Here is a 22,680-nt window from a genome sequence, read left to right on the forward strand (position 1 = left end):
ATTTGCGTGTTTGAATTGAGGGCTGAAATATAATATTTGTGGTTATACGATGAAGTCGGAGCAATCATAGTACCCGAAAATTTGAGAAACGCAATGCTTCTCGGGCGTCTTGTTATATTTCCGCAGCCAAAGAGATCGACCTATTGGCTACTCCATTTCACTATAGGTGGCGCCACTCGTTTTCCAAAATGGCGGGTATATAGTGAGGGTCGGAGATGCTTGCCCCCGCTGAGCCTGTTTAGTGTGCTGGCCTCACTGAGCGACGAAAGTTATGTCAGTTAATACGAGGAAGCTAGGATGTTCTGAGCGCAGGTCACCTCTCAATGCTGACAAGCGATGTTTAGCTTAATATTAGCGCCAATAGGCACTTTTTAATTCTGGAGCCAAATCGAAACTAACCTCTATTTTCGATTTGATTTGTTTGTATAAGTCTTAATTTCGGATTCTTTCATAACTCAAGATGTGTCTCACATCATAATTATTTAGTAAAAGAAGTTGTTCACGGAAACGTTCTTTTGTGACATACGTGTTCGGTCCAGGCACTTTAAAATCTTTTAGAGATTTCAGTGTCCCTTTAAAGACAGGGTCTTTCATACACCTTAGAAGTAATAAAATATTGTTGTTTTTTTTTAGAAAAAAAAAAATCAGCGTTGATATTTGTGAGTTTTCGATGCCTTTCCTCGCAGAGATAGTTGACATCTGAAATAACAAACTCCGGGCGTTTTAATGGGTTATTGAATATCTAGAAGATTAATTGTTTAACATGGCGTAAAATGTATTTTTGGACTGCCACTGGATTTTTAAAGTAACGTTGCAATACCTTTTGTACCTGCACTAAAAACCGCGTAAAATTATTCCAAGGCTGCGACTCATAACCTCTCAAGCAAGCGTCATTAGCTTTGTTGGCATGCGTTGAAAGTCGCAGAAACATGTTGAGAAAAACGAGCGGCGTTCACCCCATCAACTCGCAGGTAGAACAAGCGGCCACGTGATTTAGAACCGTTTATCTAATGTTCATAATAACAAAGGCTGGCGTTTGCAAAGCACAGGACACGCACTCCGTTCCTCAAATAGTTAATGTTTGACTATTCCCGGCATCCCAGCGGTTGGACACGAGCCACTATCGGAATGCATTTCGAGGCATTGATCATCCCGAGCCCAAATATAATGCTCCCACAGTGCACGTGTTTACTGCATTTAAATATGCGCTCATGCAATGGACACGGGGATCCCAAAGCTTGATGAGAAAAATCCTGGGGATCGCGTTGTTGACAATGCCAGTAAGGCAATCCTCACAACTTCATGTAACTTTGATATTGAGAGACTGAAAAAACCTTCCCTTTGATTTTCAAAATTACGGTTTTCAAACTTACATTCTTTTCATGTTAAAAAGTACGGTTCACCATGAAGCTTCCTGACCAGTGGCCTGTGTACCAGTTTTCTGGGGTCCTACTAGTGCTAGTAAGCGTGTGTAAAGTGAGAAACATTCCTACACCATATATTGCCAAGCGCGCAGCTGGCCAAAGAGGCAGCGCGGCGTGGCCTGACGGTTATCGCGCTTACCTCCCACGCGAAGGACCAGGGTTCAATTCCTGAGAGCGACGCGTCTTTTGTTTATCTTTGCAATTTAGTGTTCTGGTGAGTTCGAGAATCCGGTTGCTTGTTCGAGGTCCGAATGTTGTACGCGCCGAACCTTCTACGCAGATTGTTCTAGGTGCCCACGCGTGTACATGGGGCTCCGCGTGCCGAGCCGCAAGCTGTCTCGCCCCAACGCTTGACTGTTTCGACTCCTGCAACGCCACCCTTTCTCTATTTAGTTTCGGACACAAGTTCGCACCATTAAACGTTTAGTTTCTTCAGATATTCGCCGCCTCATCATTTGTCAATCCTGACAATATAGTTTACGGCCCCTTTCGTGCACCCATTTACCTCTGAAAATGTGGTTCCCAACGCTGCTTTGCCACAACGCCTTTGTGATTCAAAGAAAAAATATCAATCAAATGAACAGCCAGACACACGCCTTTGTACAGGTATGCTAGACGCCCTCGACGAGTCCGTCGGGAGGGTTGTGGAGGCCCTAGACAACGCCGGCATGCTTGAGGACACCATCATTGTCTTCAGTTCTGACAACGGCGGAGCTCCATGCGGAGAAGCATCCAATCGGGGCTTCAACTGGCCGCTGCGGGGAGCTAAGTTCACTCTTTGGGAAGGCAGTGTCCGAGTTCCGGCCTTCGTTTGGAGTCCAAAGTTCCTGAAGCAGTCCCGTGTCTCCAACCAGCTCATGCACATCAGCGACTGGCTTCCGACGCTGTACACGGCAGCAGGTAAGGAAGTTGGAGATATTCGGTAGAAAAATTATTTTCAGCACCGCCATAGCCTTTTTTTGTTCGCAAGATTGTGTACGTCGTCATTTTCATCAACACTCAAGGTATTTCTCAATCAAGCGAAGAAACAGAGGTCTAACGGGATATTTTGCAAAGAAAAATAAGTCGCGACTGGAGTGTACTCGACTTTCTATTTTTTTTATTATACACTAACAATTCACTTTGCTTACAAATAATTAAGAAATAAAAGAAAGAAACTTTAACTCTTATAATGTAAACAGATTCAGACTTCAGTTGACGTTGTCAATGTGGGACACAGGATGAGTGCCGAAAAACGAATTTTCCACCGACGGTCCGAAACTATTTCGAAACTAGGCATCTTTAAAAGGAGAAGCCGAGGCTAATACATTTGGCGTACAACAAGTTGAATAGCTGTTTGAAAAAAAAAATGAATGCCTTCCTTGAGAGCTAAAGTAAGCTAGATGTTCAGAATATTGTAGATTTCTCGATCGTTCATGGTACAAAATATTATAAGTATGCCTTCATCTAAAACGTAAGTCTCAAAATCTAGACTTTGCAGTTTACTGAAAGTGAAATTTAAAGTCGTAGGTTAGAAGCTAGAAAGGCTTGCCAAAGCAGGGATGAACTCGGGAACATTCTTTGACGTTAAGAATAGCATTCCGAGTGCACATGGACTTGATGGTGTCTTTTGAAAAGTAGAAGCTAAAGGAGGAAAGCATCTAGCTCAAAAATGTCACCAAAACAAACTCCTGGAACAAAAAAAAACTTTCAGCCTTTCCACTCTGGTGGAGAAGGAAGACCAGCGAAGCTGTTATCGTTACGATGTCTAGGACGATGCCTAGAGGACGACGTCTAGCACGACCTCAAGGACGACTTCTGGGCGACCTCAAGGAAGACGTCTAGAACAATCTCAAAGACTACGTCTAGGACGACCTCAAGAACAACTTCTTGGACGACCTCAAGGACGACGCCTAGAAAACGATGTCTAGAACGTCCTCCAGGACTACGTCTAGGACAATCTCAAGGACGACTTCTAGTACTACCTCGAGGACGACGACTAGCGGATGACGCCTAAGACGACCTCAGGGACGTCTAGGACGACCTTAAGGACAACGTCTTGGACGACCTCTAAAATAACTTCTACAACGGCCTCGAGAAAAACGTGTGGGACAACATCAAGGACGACTTCTAAGATGCCCCAGAGAACGACGTCTAGGACGACCTCAAGGATTACTTTTCGGACGAACTCGAAGAGAACCTATCGAACGACCTCAAGGAAGACGTCTAGGACAACCTCAAGGACTACGTCTAGGACGACCTCAAGAACGACGTCTAGGACGACCTTAAGGACGACGTCTACGACGACCTTAAAGGGTAACTGCAAAGAAAAAATTGTTGTTTCTTAAACAGCCTAATGGGGACAAGCATGTCACAAATCTTCCGCGAAAAAACAATTTTTTTTTTCTAGCAATATTTACGCCACAGGACCTAATTTAGTTGGGGACAGAACTTCTCCACATTTAAAACTTCCGCTCTTTCGACGCGCGCGGAGTGGCTCGGAAGATTATTCCGATAAAACCAGGCTGGCGCGACAAAAACTGTGGTAGTACGCTTCTGTGTACAGAGACGAAGGAACAAGTTAGAAAATTAAGTTTGATAAGCTATACATAAACAACCAGATCTATGTGTACTCCCATGCCAGCCAAACCGTCTTTCAGCTCGGAGGGCGTTCTCCAGTTAGCGTTTCCAACGAATGACTTGCCCAAAGTTCTAGTACTGACATTGCACACTTACCCCGATTATCATTTTTAGTAGCCAACTTTCGAAGCATCATTTCAAAACAAGTAGAATTTGAAAACATCACCGTAAGCAGTCAACCAGATATCATATTTGGAACGGAGACTTGGTTATGCCCCGATATCAACAGTGCCGAACTTATCTAATACTTATAATATTTATAGAAAAGACCGAACGACACAAAGAGGAGGCGGCGTTCTTATCGCTGTTAGAAAGGATATTACTTCCTCGGTCATTGAAAATATTTCGCCTTTAGAAATGTTGTGGGTACGCTTGCAACTGGACTTCCGAATTCTGCTCCTCGGTGTTTGTTATCGTCCTCCGAATTCGCAGAATGATGACTTCAATGAATGTTTCTATAATTCCGTAGGCACCATAACTAAATCATTTCCTAATCACCCACTTGTCGCCGCTGGGGATTTTAATTTTCCCGGTATCAACTGGTCGAGTCTTCAACTCCATGACAACTGTCTTAACCCACTTCAGTCCAGTGCTTTTCTTCAAACTCTACGTATCAACGGTCTTCACCATATGATTTCTGAACCCACAAGAAATAACGCCATCTTAGACCCATTTCTAACTACACATCCGCAGTGCGTGCTGGGCGTCAATATTATTGACCAGATTAGTGACCACAAGATTATTTCTGTCAATGCAGCCTTCCCTGTTCAACGCTCCACCAAGGCTCGGAAAAAAATTCACGACTATTCACGTGCAAACACTGTAGAAATAAATACAACTATGGCTCAATTCCTTATAGACTACACGCGCAACCACGCATCACGCTCTGTCGATGAAAACTGGAACTTGATCAGAAGCAAACTTCAAGAAGTGTTGTCACATCACATTCCTACTTTTTCAATAGCATCAAATCCGGCCTCTCCATGATTTACCCGATCTATAAAGACATTCCTGAATAAAAAGAAACGGCTCTTTCAGAATGCTACGGGGTTTAATACATCCCTACATTGGACAAATTACCACACTGTTTCAAATACGTGCAAGAATGAAGTGAAAGACGCCAAGAGGAAATTTTATGGCCAGACACTACCATATACTTTGCGATCCGACCCCAAAAAGTTTTGGCGTGTCGTTAATCCGAAGGAAAGGGACGCCCACCCAGATCTAACCGAAGAGCATGGTGTACCACTATCGGACGGCCACGCAGCCAACGCGTTCAATAACTTTTTTTCAGCGTTTTTACAGATGAACGCTTTCCGTTGCCTTCTTTCGTCTTGCTTTCAGACAGCATTGAGCCTATGCTTCCTATAATGTTTACACCTCAAGGTATTTCCCAGCTCATTGAAAACCTTCGAATCAGTATCTCTCCCGGTGAAAATCAAATTTCCTCAAAACTCTTAAAAGTAACAAGGGACTTGATATCTTCCGCTCTTTCACTATTTTTTCAGCAAAGCCTCGAGTCTATCATCGTTCCTGCCGATTGGAGTCATGCTCAAATAACACCTATCCTTAAAGCTGGTCCATCATCAAATCCTACCAACTATAGACCAATATCCCTCACTAGTGCGCTTTGTAAACTCATGGAACACGTCATATCAACGCACCTTCTCGCTCACCTCAATCGATTCAACTTTTTGTTTCCAAACCAACATGGCTTTAGGAAAGATCATTATTTATTTATTTATTTATTACATACTGCAGGCCTTTTGATAGGCCCTTGCAGGTGTGGAGTACAAAGGACTTGTAAAGCATCATTACACATGGCTTTCATAATGTTTAGTAATTAACACTCTCATAACTAACAATCAACGGGGAAAAAAGTTTGTACAACATATGATTAAAAAAGGCTCACGACACAAGAGCACAATGGCAATACCTAAAAAGGATGATCATCAAGTGCTTTATTAAAACTAGGGGCTATGAATATATTGTAAGGGAGGGCGTTCCAATCTGATATGGTGCGTGGAAAATATGAAAACTTAAAAATGTTGGTTCGAGCAAATATTGGTTGAAGAGAAAACTGATGGTGGTTCCTAGTGGCTCTGGAAGATAAAGAGGTTATATACACTCATGTGTCACCCAGCTATTCGAGTTCATTCCTGACCTTCATGTCAACACTCATGACAATCACTAGATCGATATCATCTTCATCTACTTTGCCAAAGCTTTTGATACTGTCCCACATAGTCGCCTCCTTCTAAAGCTATCACGACTCAGCATCGAACCGTGCATTCTTAACTGGATCGCTTCCTTCCTTTCTAATAGAACTCAGTCCGTAAAAATAAATGCTTCTGTTTCTTATCAATGTTTAGTATCGTCTCGTTTACCGCAGGGAAGCGTCCTCGGGCCTCTTTTGTTTTTAATATGTGTAAATGACCTTCCTTCTTCATTAACGTCCATCATTAAGCTTTTCGCTGATGATTGTGTCATATACAGAAAGATATCCGATACATCCGATCATTTAATATTGCAAAATGACCTTGACAGGATTGGAACTTGGTGCACCGACTGGCTCATGAATATTGATGTTTCAAAAAGTAAACACATGAACATTTCCACATCGCCAAATAGATCGTCTACCCAGTGTTCCCTCCAAGGGCGCAACATTGACAGGGTGTCCGTTTACAAGTACATTGGTGTCCACGTTTCAGAAACGTTCAACTGGTCTCATCAGGTAGATTGCATAGTAGCAAGTGCTCATAAAACCCTCGGCTTCTTGAAAATAAATATATCTCTCGCACCTCCGTCCACTAAATCGCTAGCTTAAAATTCGCTGATGCTTTCAAAACTAGAATACGCTAGCGCTGTCTGGAGTCCTCATCAGGCATACCTTGTAGATAGACTGGAGTCCGTCCAGAATAAGGCAGCCCGATTTATTAACTCTGACTATTCTCCATTCACTAGCGTCACGTCACTAAAAAACAATCTCGGTCTGCATTCTCTTGAGAAACGTCGACAGCTGTCACGACTATGTTTGTTTTATACCATTTCAATCATATAAATTAAAATGTGAACAGTACCTTGGAATGAGCAGTCAGTAATCAGTCTCTACCTTGACATTTATTTGCCTTGCACGCTGTTGTATATTTGTGCATTTTCATCTAGATCTTTTTTGCGTGAAATTTTTTTTTTTGCAACCATTCAATTATGTCGCAATATATGAAATTGCAATGTTATATCATGTATGTGTTCGTTTTCCTGCCCTTTTGTGAGCACGCTTGCCCCAATGCATTTTCGTGCATGTTATTCCAAGATGTAAACAGTATATACGCGAAAATACTGTTTTGAAGTTGTAAATGTATATTATGAATTTCCACCCTCTTGTAGTGCGCTCGCAAGTCGAGTGCCTTTGACGTAATAAACTGAAATGAAATGAAATACGTCACTCCGTGAAGTAGAACAGTTACTACGTGACGTATAATACCAACTTCATGGCGCGCTATTTAAAAGGGACGAAATAGCAGCAAACTAAAATCAGTCTCGCGCAATAAATATTGCTGTAAAAAATTTTGTTTTGGGCGGAAAATTTGTTTTGTGACATGCTTGTCCCAATTAAACTGTTTAAAAATATTTTTTTTTTTGCAGTTACCCTTTAAGGACGACATCTGGGACGACCTCGAGGACAACGCCGAGAGGACGTCGTCCTCTAGGCGTCGTTCTTGAAGACGACTTCTAGAACGACGCCTCAAGAAATTCAGCCTTTCCACTCTGGTGAAAACCAGAGTGGAAAGGCTGGAAAGGTTGCCGCCATCTATGAGCGACGGCGTCAACCAGACAACCGGCAAGCCGGTTGTCTGGCTTGCTGGCGTCGTTCATAGATGGCGGTAGCTTTCCGGAGTTTTGTGTCGACATTTCTTTGCACGCGGACACGATACTGGGGAAACTAGCCGTTAAGGAGCAACCCCATCGTGAATGACGTTTTGGTGATTTGTTGACGGCTTATAACTTTATTTCTTTGTATCCTACAATTAGAAAGTTTATTTCAAATTAAATAGCTGTATTTCCACGATACTTTAATGTCTCGATATTACAATTATGTTTAGTGGTTAGTTAATTAATCAGCTTTTAGTAGACCACAGTCTCTAATATAGAAAAAAAATTATTTCTCGAGTCATAACGTCCCATCGTGCACGATATTTTACGTGAGCGTTCGGTTGTAGATAATGAATTAGAAAAGTAAGCAATGAATTGTACAAATAATTTGCATTTTACAATAAAGAATAAAGTTTAAAATGGTATTATTTTATGGTGCTATAAAAACGGAATCGTGTCAACTAATCGAAATTAAGACATTAAATTACGAAGCCATTCTTCGATATTACATTTTCTAGAACTTCCATATTGATATATTACACGTTAAGAATGTTATTAGACCTCAACCTTTTCCCAATTTGAGTGGCACGAGCGGGTGCTCCACTCGTGCCACGAGCGGAGCACCCGCTCGTGGCACGTGTCTTGCGCGTTTTGACAACAATGGTTGGCGGTGCTTGTAAAAAAACGCTTTCATCAAGGGGCCTTTGCAGGAACCCAGGGTTCAGTCGCTTATTTGCATCGTACCGTCGTGCGATCGTGTATCACATATACTGCGTAATGCACGTTAAAGACCCCGAGCTAACAGTTGTACTGCACTTTTTATAATTTACAACGGGTAACAATGTCGCCCTTCGAAACTCCTGCTCTCTAAAAAAACTAACAATTCATTTTGAATGCGCCGTCACATTGCATTTTTGACGTGTGTTCGCGTGGTCGCGTTCTTTTTTTATATTTGATTATGCGGCTTTTATTAATGATGAAACAGACTATAGTTGTCGAACTTCTGAGGAGATATTATATAGCTAAGAAAATGGCACGTGAACGCAAAATACAAAAAGAAGAAGTCATAGACGCACCTAATTAAAATAAATTAAATAATAGAATTGATTATAATTGTGTTTTAAAGGGTTTGAAAGCACCAAAAGCTATAAAAGCGAGCTCCATGTTTTGAACGGTGCGCTTGTCCACTGGAAGAGTAGTTCAGCAGCATGCTCGCGCTTGTATGTTCCGCTTCGCTCGCACGATAAAACCAAATACTTGACTGGTAATGTATTTAGTGAAACAAAGGTTAACTTCTGCATATGTGCATAGCCCTCAGTTTTTACGTGATTACGCAATGGTTTATCATTATTTTTTTCGTTTCCCACTACGATTCAGCTCGTGCTCTTTTGTGTGATACATGCATTAGAGACCAAGGTAACCCGGACCATTCATTTTCGCGGGTTGTAATAAAAAAGAAACTATGCTACTTGCCATGTGTGCCACAATCAATACAATATATTCTAACCTTCACATGATGTGGCCACTTACGTGAGTAAACAATGTTGATTGTCAAGAACAATTGTGATTGTATGAAATCACGTGGGAAAAACTCGTTCTAAGCACGCGACCATTGGCATGCAGTGAATACTCATAACCGGCGCCAAGATGATTGGTAGCTGTCAACAGGGGGAGATTTTCTATCAACCCAGAGTTGGAATGTTACCGTCTTTCTATTGTAAGCAATCCGGAGACAACTTACACCAAATCTGAGGATGAGAAACTACTACGAACATTCAGACTTAACGGCCTGAGCAGTATATGTCTAGAAGCTTTAGCTTTCGATGCACCGTTAACTTTTGATACGCTCAACGCTAGTGTAAAATGTAGCGCGGTTTCAGTCTTAATTGCCGTACCATGTGCGTCACTATATTTTATACAACGTCAAACTCTACCCGTTTGCATCTTTTTTTTTTCCATTTTGCACACCCCTACTTGCGCGCATCACCAACTTAAGACTGGTAGTGAATGGGGCCAGCTGAACATGAAAAACACACAGAGAAAAAAATATAACATTCGCACCGCCGAACTAGCAACATTTAATGATGCCTCTTTTTCCTTTTCTGCTAATCCTTGATTCCAGTTTCCTTTTTCTTTACACTTAGATTTTTTAATTCTTTACACTTGATTTACGTTTTCTTTTTCTTTACACTTAATTCGGAATTTCTCTTCCTTAAACGCATTGTCCTTTCTGCCTTCGGAATGTTATCATCCCTTTTCTTCTGTCTCCCTTAAACGGTCTTCCTCTTCTTCTACCTTTGCCTGGACCTCATGTCACTCCGCAGGAAAATCTTCTCGGAGTTGTGTAGTGCGACGGAAGGGGCACTAACACAGTCCTCGCCTTTTTCTTCGATGGCTAGGGCTTCCAGTAGTTCACGGGCGAGTTGATTTTTATGTCGCCCCACGATGCTTACGTTGCACAAGGTTGCCCCGCATTGGCATGCGCGACAATGGGCTGCAAGGTGTCCTGCTGCTGTCACGTCTCGTAGAGATGTGGCATGTTCTCTGGTTCTATCATTGATACAACGCCCTGTCTGCGCAATATAACACCTTCCACATGTTAAGGGAATATTATAAATGACCTCTTTTTGACATTGGGCAAACCTTGTTTTGTGTGCGATGTTGCATGCCTCTTGGTGCCTACGTTGCTTTTCGTTTACCCTGACGCACATTGAATACCCTTTGTTGGGCGCGGAGCTTATCATTTGGACCCCTTGCCGGCCTGCAATCTTTTTTAGCTGGTGAGTGATGCCATGGAGATATGGTGCTACCACTATGGGACTTGCATTCTTCTTCTTTGTTGTTCGCTCGATGCCTTCCTGTCCGCGCTTCAACTTCTGGGAGATCTTTTCACCTATTGATACCACTAGCGTTCCCGGATACCCAGCATCAAGTAGCCTGGATATCTCAAAACTCTTCTGGATCTGGTGTTCGCAAGACTTCTTTAAGGCAGATGTTAGTGCCGTGGTGGCGACCCCACGTTTCACGTTTTTTGAGTGTCCGGATTCGAATGGAAGGAACGCTTTGCAGGATCGAGCTTGGTATCGCCAGCAGACGTGGTCTTTAAAGTCTAAGGCTAGATCGAGGAATCTGATAGATTTGTTTACGGGTAGTTCATGAGTGAACTCAAGTCCTGAGCAGCTCTGTTCAAAGCACCTCATGACATGCTCGCGGCAACCGTTGTCTTGTTCTTCTACCTCCGTTTTACAAAGTATTAAAAAATCATCAACGTAGCGGAAGATGACTTCAACCCGGGGATCTTTCATGCTTCGTTGGATCGCAAGTCCGCATGATGCAAGAAACACATCGCTGAGGTATGGAGCCACGCGAGACCAAATGCAAACGCCCCTTTTCTGCACATACTGCTGATCTTGATAGGATACCACCGTCGCCTTCAGGTAAGTACTAAGCAATTCCAAAAAGCTGTCGAGGGACATGCCAGCCACACTTTGGAATGATGCGAGACCTTGCTGTTCAATTGTTTCTCGAAGTATGTTTAGGAGGCCTGCATGGGGAATGGAGTAATACATATATTTTATGTCAAGGGAAAATCCAGAGGCGATGTTAGACCCATTTTTTTGCAGAAAGGAAATCACACTTTCTGAGTTTGGAACCTTGAAAGGGTCTTGTACCTGCACTTGGGACAGTTGTTTGGCCAGAAATGTTGACACTTGTGCTTGCCATGTATTTCTCTCTGATATAATTGCCCGGAACGGAATCCCCTCTTTATGTCTTGGCTGAAAAAAAAACCGACAGTTGGTTGTTCTTCGATCCTTTAACTTTTGTGACGAGACTGCCTAGCTGGTTATTTTCTAGTATTTTCAGGATGGCTTTTTTTTTTTTTGTTGATGTAGTTCTTTTTTGATCCACTGGAATGAAATTCACAATTCATTTTGAAATATGTGTAACTGGGCTTCAAAATCCCCGCGGCGTGCTAACGGCGCACAGGCAATTTTATATTTTTCAACGCGTCGGTTGTTTTGTTGTGCATGTGTCTCGCCATTCGGCTAACGACGATTTTTGCATTTTGTTCTGACCACTTATGCTGGAGACGTGAGCTCGGAGCAACGCTCGGGGCGTAGGCAACTGACCCCTTTGCGCGAGAGCCGGCGCAGCCGTGCGCGTTCCAAAGAAAGCTCGTGCAGAGAAAAAAAAGCAAAGAACCAGGGGGGCTATGTTGCACGTTTTGGACTCTCAGCTGAGACTAGGGAGAAGGAAGTGACATCAAAAACGCTCTTTGGATGTTGATTGGTGGAGTCGCTGATGACGCGTTGCGTAGTGCTGCTAAGATACGTTCATTCACGCCTACGTCACTTCCTTCTCCCTAGTCGCCTGGGAGTCCAAAACGTGCAACATAGCCCCCCAGGGATGTCAAATTCAGGATATAGAAAAATACCCCAATATATCTAAGCGCCACCACAAACGATTTCTCGCGTTGATGTACAGGCGTGGAAGGCTATCCCACAGGCATCTGTTGGTTCAGAATCGCACTAACCAAGGGTGGGGTTGCACATTATCAGCTCCGCCGTAAAAACTTGTTCCTGAATTAAATAAAAAAAACATCAAAACTACACTGTGATACCTATTGATATATTGTTAGAAAGATAAAGACGACGACGGGGCAGTGTCGCGCACGACCATCTCGCGACATAAACCTTTCTATGCTCTGTCATCACCTGTCCTGTCCTTTATGCTGCTGACAGCATCATCCTAACAATATTTTGATAACACTTTTAAATCTATTATCAAAGGTCATTGGGGTCAATAAAATTATTACCGGAATTAAAGTCCCTGGCCAGAAGCCAGGTAATAATCACTCCCTAAAGTACACAACAGTATAATGAACCAGAGTGTCGAACCGATATTTTTATTGGTTCGGTTCGGGTTCGGGTTCTCGGCTTTCGGTTCAGTTCCGGTTCAGTTCCGGGGCGCAAAAAATAACGGTTCAAACCGGTTCGAACCGGTTCGAACCGGATTGAACCGTTAAATTGAGAATATATTTTCCGCGTTGTTCTGTCAATAGGCGCTATTTAGGCCGTGAAACTAACTGCTGTAAACGATCTGATTTTTGCGAGGACCTATTTTTGAGAATTTCGCGAATCGCCTACAATTCGCGAAAAATGGGTCCCGCGAACAATATCGGTAAAATGTAAACAAATTGAAATTTATATTGAGATTCCACCGCGTCGAGAAAATTACAACCCGCGAATTATTCCAAAACTTCAGCTTTGACCTAAATCGCGAAATATTGAGCCCACGAAAAATAAGTCGTTTACAGTATATAGTTTTCTTCTTTTTTTTTATCGTTTGTTCAATTCAGTTTTATTTTCAGGTACAAAAATTATAAAATTCTGTTATTTATTCCTACACAACAAGAAAGGAAAATCTACATAAACATACAAAACGTCGTGTTTATACGACTCAACATCCCTTCGTTTACCAGAGTCACATATATTGTACCTGAATCTAAATGTTTTCGCGAAGTGAAGTAGGTTGCCTAAAATACCCGTGATTGGTACAACTTTGTATCGTAGTATTAGATGTTGAATCGTGGTTTTGCCCTTGAACTAAGGAATTAATTATAGTGAATACAATCATGAAATGGGCACCTCGTCGCCATATATACCATAAAATGTGTTTTACGGAATACGTTTCACAATATATATATGATGACGAGACGACTGAGCTTAAGCGAATATAATTTTCAAAATGTCACGAAAGTCACGGGACAAGTCCTTCCAGTCTATATTTTATAGAAACACTCAGCGACAATCGCAATGCTTGTTTTTCTAACTAGCATTGTTTGCTCTCAGCACCATGATGCGGGCCACGAATCACGCGAAAAGGAGTGGCTGAAATTGTTCACTCTAACCTATGAGCACCTTAGTACTGAGATCGAATCTGACCTAAAACAGTGCTTACCCATGTGAACATTTTCTTATATTGGATAAACTGGCATAGCCTGGATGTTGAGGTTTGCTCTTGACAAAATGCAGGTCAATTTAATTTGCAAATAAGCATCACCCTCGCTAATTGATGATTTTTGTTAAATAGAACAAAGTGGTATTTCATGCTCTACTCAATTCGGAAGCTACTTAATTGGACACTTTCTGAGAGTTTAAGTGTGCAATCGTCATAGTTCCACCGTTCCAGTAAAAAAAGGCGATAATAAAAACACATAAAAAACGCGATAATAAACTTCTATATATTTTAGAAGTTATATATGCGTGAGGAACACTTATAGTTACTTAAATTAGCTTAAAAAACATTATTTAAAGCTTTTCAAAATCACCTATAACGTGTCTATAGAGGATAAAAGCGCCGAAAAATATTTGCAGAAAATCTTTCAGATAATTTAAAGGCGCATTTCCTTATATATCTTTGAGGTGAGGATCTTCTATTTATGCTGCCAAATCTTCAGACAGGAATTAAGTATATTTTTATTATCATTCATAAATTTGACTTTATGAAGTTCACATAACCGCCTGAGACCGACACGGAAGGACGATACTCGAAAATACGGCAGCTGTTGTGTCTTCGGCAACGTGCTTTTGTTAGCTGTTTTGCAGTGTAAAATAGTGGGTTGCAGGGTATGCCAAAAAACACTGTGGTCACATGATATATCGGAAGGCAAATACACGAAATGTGCAGAAATAAGGAGATGACACGCAATTTTTTCTAAATAATTCCTTACACAACGCTTTACTGCAAAAAGAAATGCATAGAAATGCATAAAATGATATTCCTAATTAAACATAGATTCCGCGCAGGGCAAACGAAGATTTTTTAGAATCCTAATATAAATCACTTTTGGACACCAGCTTGCCTCAGCTGAAAACGTCGCGAGATACTGCCTCGGGAGGCTACTGTTATCTTAGGTTTTACGTGCACTTGTTTTGAGACCTTACTTCACGACTCTGTTCTTTATCAGTCATGTGCTCCAACATTTCATTAGGCTGCCGTATATCATCGCGAGACTGCTATAAATACTAAACAACTTTACACATTGGACGTCTACTGCTGGTGTTGCGAACGTCGCACTTCACCAGAAAGCTGAAGTATTTAACATGGTTTGCACGTGACGTAATCGCACTAGATACTGGTTGTCATTGCGAGTTGTTCTTGCTGAGAAAATCAAATCCGGTTTGGCAAAATGCACGCTGCAAACGTTTCGCGCTCAGTGCAAGCTATGTATTTTAGAGGCACACATTTTTCTTGTTGGCACATCGTCGTTAGGCACGGCGCGAGTATCTTGCACGACGAAAACGTGCTTTCTGGCAAGAGTGTTTTTACAAATAAAAGTTGTACCTACTACCCATCTGTCACTATCGTTTCCAGGCCACGCTTTCTAGTCTGCGCCGAAAATGTGGGGCAGAGGAATCTTCACGACACAGTATGCTTTAAAACTACCCCCCTCCACACTCCCTTTTTTGTTTAGTTGCTCCTCAAGATACTTTTTATTCCTCAGGGATTGCCTGCTCCGTATTGAGTGGTGTTCACTCGACAATTATATTTGTGTCACTTGTTAACAGTAATTCTTCCTTGCTTTTACTTTGCACCAAACTGTGAAGGTTAAACAAAAGTACAGGGCGGTCGAAACTTGGAGAACTTGAGAACGACTCTCCTGTGAGACTTAGAGCGGCTGCCAACGTTCGGCTATCCCCGTGAGGCCACTAGGATCTTTCTTTTCAGGTATCCCACCCGTACACACTAATAGTTCCATGTAACGTCGGACTAATACGTCACATTTAGACCCTTTAACACTTCTATTCTCGGGACAACTTTCTGAGGCAGTTTTGCAATAACGTAAACATGTTTGGGAGCCTCAATGGTGTGCATACATGTAAAATGGGTCGTGCAGCATTTTTTTTTTTACCTTAAGTTCAATAAATACCGCTAAGTTGTAATCCCTGACGTTGATAACTTGCAAAAGCATCCATTAGTTTGCCCCTCCGCGAAATGGCAGACAGTCGAAAGAAAGAAATGAAACAGCTTTCCCCTCCTCAACTCACAATTAGAACTATCAGCCACGTGATCTGATCCTAATATATACACCGTCAGTGTTTATCATAGTCATACGCAGGGTTGGCAAAGCAGAGAGCATGGGCTGATCTTCAGATATAATCTTAGTTGGGCTATAATGCCCGAGCCCCACTAAAGCGACAAACAGAAACAAACGACAGCGGCTAGCCTTAAACCAGAGTATTTCGCGATTTGACAGGCTTTGTAGAATAAAGAAGGCTATGCTCAAACACGAGTATCATGCACACGATGGTACCATTTGCAGGCTTGTAGACACTCGTGCTAACTTCGCGAGCACCGAACAACTCAAAGCCGTATAAAGGTACCATCGCGAACATGCTGCATCTGTCTGAGGCTTGTCGCTTTCGTTTGTTTCTGTTTCTAGCTCTAGTGGGACTCGGGCCCATCATAATCTTTGAGTTGAACACGAGCCGTTACCCGAATGTTTGGCGATACTGGTTGTCATGAAGCAGAGCATTTGACTCGGGATCATGACAATCGGGTACATCATGGTGTCACGTGACTCTCAGTGCGAAGTTGTGATGTCATGTGACGTCACGGTATGAACAACGTTAATAAATCTAGCGACGTCCTCAATTCGAATCGACTTAACGCGGTGAGTCACGTGACGTCACGGGGTCACGTGATGTGACGTTACTTGACAGCATGTCTTGACATCATGACGTCAAGTGACAATGTGACACATGGCTAATCATAGTGCTAATAAGAAAGCGCCGCAAAAAAAACAGGATTTATTATACATTGCAATTCTGTATGTGACGATTTGATCAATACGTAGAGGAATACACGTGCCAATTTTTTATTCCCAAATAATAAATTTGTAATACTAACAAAAAAAAAGTGAAAGCCGTTTACAACTTCCTGTAACGCCGAATTGGAGCGCAGCTCTTGAGGAGGGGGAGTGGAGGGTATATTCCTCCTCCTCCCTCGTGATCATGCCTGCTAGTCCTCCTCCCCTCCTGCTCCCCCTCCCTCTCCTTTACCCCTCCCCCCGAGGTCACGTGACCCCCCGGACCATACTAGACAATGAGGGGAGGGGGAGGAGGAGGGCAGAGGTCCGGGGGGGTCACGTGACCTCGAGGGGACGGGATCACATGACCTTGGGCGGGCCGTCACGTGACTTCGGCGGGGGGAGGGGAGTCACCCCCCGGGGTCACGTGACCTTGGCGGAGGAGGAGGGGGAGGAGGAGGAGCGGAGGGGGAGGAAGAGGGGGAGGGGCGACGCCGACGCCAACGCCGCACAGGCTGGAAACGGGTCATGTGACCCCCTCCCCCCGAGGTCACGTGACCCGCCCGGACCGTACTACACAATGAGGGAGGAGGAGGAGAAGTAGGGGGAGGAGGGGGAGGGGAGGAGGAGAGGGAGGGGCGCGGTTACGCCGACGGCGACGGCGACGCCAACGGCGACGCCGCTCAGGCTGGAAACGGGCCCTAAGAGCTGCGCTCTAAAAAATACCGTGAACCGTTTTGAACCGGTTACCGTTATATTTTTTTCCGGTTCAGTTCCGGTTCAGTTCCAAGATGGCGGTGAAGATTTCGGTTCGGTTCAGCTCCGGTTCGGCTAAAAATAACGGTTCTGTTCCGGTTTTCGGTTCGGTTCGGTTCCGGTTCGACACCCTGTAATGAACTAAAATAACTTGCATTCAGAACAGGGGAGGTCTTCCAATCGCATAATATTGGATGTATTTAAGTTTGAATTTCTATGCGACAACTCGATCTAACCTTGCATACTTGGCCTGCTTCGAATTTCTTGTAATCGATATCGTGGAGTGGACTAGAGTGACCCAATCAGACACGCTTAGTGTATCGCCCTTCCGCTCTGGGATTACCTTTATCACTAGGCACCATTTTCGTTGTTATTGTAGCTCAGGCGCAATCGGCAATAGTAATGAGGAGCGCAAGTTCGTCTGCTTTTTTTTTTTTTTGCAGGTGTTGTGGTGACGTGAGAACGCCAAGCTCTGATTGGTTCTGAATGAAAGATAATGTGTAAACCTCAAGGAAGCTTGCTTTGAGGTCTACCCATTATCATTCAAGTAGAGCCAATCAGCGCTCGGCGACTTTTTGACGTCACCGCAACTACTGCAGAGAAAGCAGACGACTTGTTCTCTGCATACGGTTCAGACATGCGGCTTCATAAGCTTCAGATACGCTGTCTACAAGCTCAAGCGATATCGTTTTGCTTTTTGACGCACAGTTTTTTTATCTTTCTGGAGGACGGAAATAAGTTCCCTCCAATTTCAAATAAACCCTTAGAAAACTGGCAACCATGATCTTAGGCACGGAAATGTCTGAAGTGTTGATATACAGGGTGTCACAAAAGAAAATTTACACGGTCTTTTTTACCGCAAAAATAAACTAGGCATCGCCGAACGCTCATTCTCCGCCCGAATGTAGAGCTAGAGGTCACAACCAGATGCCAAAGTTTCAGCCCGATCCGATAACTCAATCAAAAGTTATAAGTTATTTTCTGAAAATTTCAATGGGAAAATGGCGGCCGACGGAGTTTTCAAACACATGGGGCTCTATGGCACCAGAAACCGAAAACGGGCAAAAATGGACTCCATTTTCCCATTGAAATTTTCAGATAATGACTTATAACTTTTGATTAAGTTATCGGATCGGGCTGAAACTTTGGCATCTGGTTGTGACCTCTAGCTCTACCTTTGGGCGGAGAATGAGCGTTCGGAGATGCCTAGTTTATTTTTGCGGTGAAAAATACCGTGTAAATTTTCTTTTGTGACACCCTGTACTCTGAAGCGTGACTCATGCGGTGGCTCGAGGGTGGACAATAAACTCTCAGGGATTTCCGCAGGGATGCTCTCCTGCGATGCACTCAAAACACCAATCACTGTCGTCCTTTAATTTCTAACTCACTAACACGAAACTTGGATTGAGCGCGTTGGTAATAGATTAAAAAATACGAACAAGTTAGATAAAGATGTTTGTCCTGTCCGTCCTCTTTGTCTAACTCTTTCGTATTTTTGGACCAACGCGCTTCTCGAACTTTCTCACAGGTGGGGACGTGTCTGCTCTTGGCGTGATCGACGGGGTCGACATGTGGCATTCGCTGACCCACAGCTCAGCGTCGAAACGAAAGGAAATCCTCCTCAAGATTGATGCATCGTTCAACATTTCTGGACTGCGATACAAACAGTATAAACTCGTGGTGGGCGGAGGTTTCGATGGCGAATTGAACGACCACTACTATTTTACCGGCGGTACGCGCCTCACCAATAACATCGACGAGCTGAGGAACGAATCAACGATGGTACGGGTGCTCAAGAAGTTCTACGAGAAACAACGTCGGTCTTGGTCGCCTCTGACCTGGAGCGAAAACGTGGCCGTGGACTGTCGCAGAGATAGGCTGACTGAGAACTTCGTACCGATGCAGCCGCCGTACCTGTTCAACATCGAGCAGGACCCCTGCGAGCTCAACAATTTGGCCAAAACTAAAGTTCATGTAAGCTCGCCTTTTCAAAGTTATACTTAATCTAAACAATGCCTTAATATCAATACATTACCACCTAGAATACAAGGCGGGCCCATTACGTCACGTTAGTGGATCTTCGACTCGGCCCAAGCAATTATAGCGGCGCTGCGTGGTTCCACTACACTCTAAAAATACCTGTCAGTCTGCTGACCAGCAAGATACTCAAGGAGCCAATCTCTGCGACCTACGATATCAGTGCAGCGAATGATGATGCGGAACATACGTTTACAGCTAAAAATGAAGTCTGCGTTGTGGCACTGCGCATTGCAAAGCGTCATGCTTGCATTGCGTAATGCAACAGCGCAGACTTAATTTTGAGGTCTAAACAGATGTTCCGCGTCATTATTTGCTCAGCTGATTGCGTAGATCGTAGAGTTTGGCTTTTCGAGTGCTTTGGGGGTAAGTAGACGCGCAGTCATTTTTAAGAAAGCAGTGGTGACATTTTGGGGACAAGGCGCAAACCTTGTGTTTTATATGGTACTGCCTTACATCCAAGCTACGCACGTAGTGCGCTAGTTACTGCCATCCACGTAGCGCGTGCCTCTGATATATGGACCCGAAATAAACAGAAACAAACAAACAATAGGTCTCAAAGTTGCAATTTGAGCAGGGACGATGAGCACAAACAACCGCCTATATGTGTGTTGTCTTTGCGCACATTTTGTTAATGAGTTTCGGACTCCTTTTTCGCTCGGCCTATTCTGTACATCGCAGTGATCGATAGACCGCGGACACGGCGTAATATATAAGGTAAGCAGTATATCACGGAGCCTCTGCTCCTTTCAACCGAAACACCACTCTTTGGTCTTCCTTATTCATATATTAGCCACTGAGAATCTAGATTTGTTTCAGGCTCCTCTAGCCGTGTAGCGTCCAATGCGGCCTCAATTGGACGCGTTTTTGCAAGCGATACTACGTTACCAATGCGGAATAATTACGATTGAAATTTTATTTGGTTGAACCAGGAAATAAGAATTACGAAGACGAGTAGCATTTGTTCGATAGGTATCGCAAGATAAGACAGCTCGTCTACTCTTCAATAGAAAACGTCCCTATACTTCGTTTCATCATATGTCCGAGAGCAGTCGAAGGCACGGGCACGTATAGATGCACGGACGTACAGTCGGGGACAAAAGTCCCCAGGACGTGCGAGCTGCAACTGAAACGCATTGCTCTGCCATCTGCCGGCGGGCCGCCTGGTTTCGAGATCACGGAAAAGCGCATGCGCGTCCTACTGTGCCTGCCAACATGTGCGCTTTCCCGCTCTTCTGTGGCGCGGCGCCTAACTCGGAATCGGGCGCGTGGTACCGCCTCGGAGATAGCGCTTACTGACATGGCACCTATAAAACAAAGTGTCACGGCAGCTCAACTGAGCGATAAGCTAAACTGGTTATAAAGCAAGGTGCGCTGACACGGCGAAATGCGGCGCAACGCCGCAGGCGGTATCTCCAGTTTCGGAATGTGTAGCAGACGCTCATCAGCCGCCAACGCTATCTCCGAGGCGGTACCATGCGTCCGATTCCGAGTTAGGTGCTGTGCTGCAGATGAGCGGGAAAATACACATGTTTGCAGGCAGAGTAGGACGCGCACGCGCTTTTGTGTGATCTCGAAACCAGGCGACCCGCCGGCAGATGGCAGAGCAACGCGTTTCAGCCTAGAGTTCCTGTATAGGCTCCCTACGGGAGCCTATACAGGAACTGTATAGGCTTCCGTAGGGAGCAGTTCCTGTATATGCTACCGTAGGTAGCATATACAGGAACTCTATTTCAGCCACAGCTCGCGCGTCCTGGGGACTTTTGTCCCCGATACTAAACGTATAAATATTCCCTGTATGTATCTGGTTTAGCGATAATAAAACAGGTACAGAAACATGACGACCACCGTGACGTTGCGTAATATACAACTCTGATTGGAACCATCGGCTTGTAGCGTCGGCTTCGCCCGGACTTGATATGAAATGAAGTATAGCTAACCACTTTAATTTATGAAAGAGAACGGAGAGTTATAATACAGGTATTACATTTTCGCGAAAACGACACTGTCACTGCGACGCCAAAGCTAGCGGTTTCTTTTCTGCAGAAGCCAATGCGGATTGAATATTTTTGGGCTATGTCACGTACTCCGGGCCTCATCATCTGCTAGATTCAAGTTATAGGTAGAAATGATTGTGCATGCATCAGTAAATGCGCTAACTTCCTTCCAATCACTGCTACATCCAGAAAGTATTCGATCAAGAATACCGCACACGACTACCCGACAGCCTCCGTATCCATCGAACACATAGTGAGTGAACCGCCAATGTAGAATCTAGAGAACGAAGAGAGTGTAGTACATCTTTGTTGCTATCTTATTCGTCAAGGTCGCTCTAAAGGGTGTTGATTGGCTTGTTGCACGAGCACTCCACAGCGTTTCATGCACTGCCTGCATTTGGAAACGCGGAATGAGCGCAAAATTTTGATACCCTTGGTAATTTAAACGCAGACACTTCGTTTCCTGATGAAGAAGTTGGACGCCTACAACTCTACCGTGGTTCCATCTCTATTCCAGCCGGACGACCCCAGGGCGTACCCCGAGTACCACGGCGGCATCTGGTCTCCGTGGCTAGATTGATTGATACGATTACTTTAAATATCTAACTAGCTGTGTAGAAAACTAATAACATAGCAATAATGGATTGGGTAGTAGATAAAAGACTTAATACTCATGTTTTAGATGTACAGGGTGCTTCTTAGAAGAGGAACCACACTTCTATTTTTCAAAAGGTACTTCGCTGAGCGATTTTGGTCTCTGTGGGGTTAAGTTGTAGGTGATGAGGACTTGTGGAAACGGTTGAACCGAGTTATTTAGTTGGGTAACTAAATATTATATTTCAAATAAATTATGTAGATTATGACAGTAAGAGAATTAACTCTCGACCTTCCCAGCTACTGGCTGTGACGTCAAAGTTTGAATAAAACTTTTATTGTGAGCACTACAGGGCGAAAATATTTAATGCTTGTACACGGAACCAATCCGAGACTAACCAGTGAAGTGTGCCCTAGGCGTCACCCCTTCTTGCTAACGTCACCTGCGTCGCGGACACGTAGGATACTGACCGGCCGCTCAATGGAGGGATTGCCCAAACGGGTGTGCTTTGCCGGTTGGTTGCGCTATGGGACCGCGTGGACATTTTGTCGCCGCGCAGCTACTCCC

General features: G+C 43.8%; 1 protein-coding gene across 1 annotated transcript in view; it reads left to right on the forward strand.

Annotated features, from left to right (window-relative positions):
• LOC8035409 (arylsulfatase B) overlaps window positions 1-22,098 on the forward strand; it is a 50,890-nt gene extending 28,792 nt beyond the window's left edge. Inside the window, exons 8-10 of the mRNA XM_042291614.1 lie at window positions 2,031-2,324; window positions 19,013-19,458; window positions 21,970-22,098. Coding sequence (XP_042147548.1) covers window positions 2,031-2,324; window positions 19,013-19,458; window positions 21,970-22,098 — 869 coding nt within the window. The remainder of the gene's footprint in view (window positions 1-2,030; window positions 2,325-19,012; window positions 19,459-21,969) is intronic.
• Window positions 22,099-22,680: the final 582 nt, after the last annotated feature.

The sequence above is a fragment of the Ixodes scapularis genome, unplaced genomic scaffold (assembly GCF_016920785.2).
Source record: "Ixodes scapularis isolate PalLabHiFi unplaced genomic scaffold, ASM1692078v2 PGA_scaffold0__279_contigs__length_252992795, whole genome shotgun sequence".
Classification (NCBI taxonomy): domain Eukaryota; kingdom Metazoa; phylum Arthropoda; class Arachnida; order Ixodida; family Ixodidae; genus Ixodes; species Ixodes scapularis.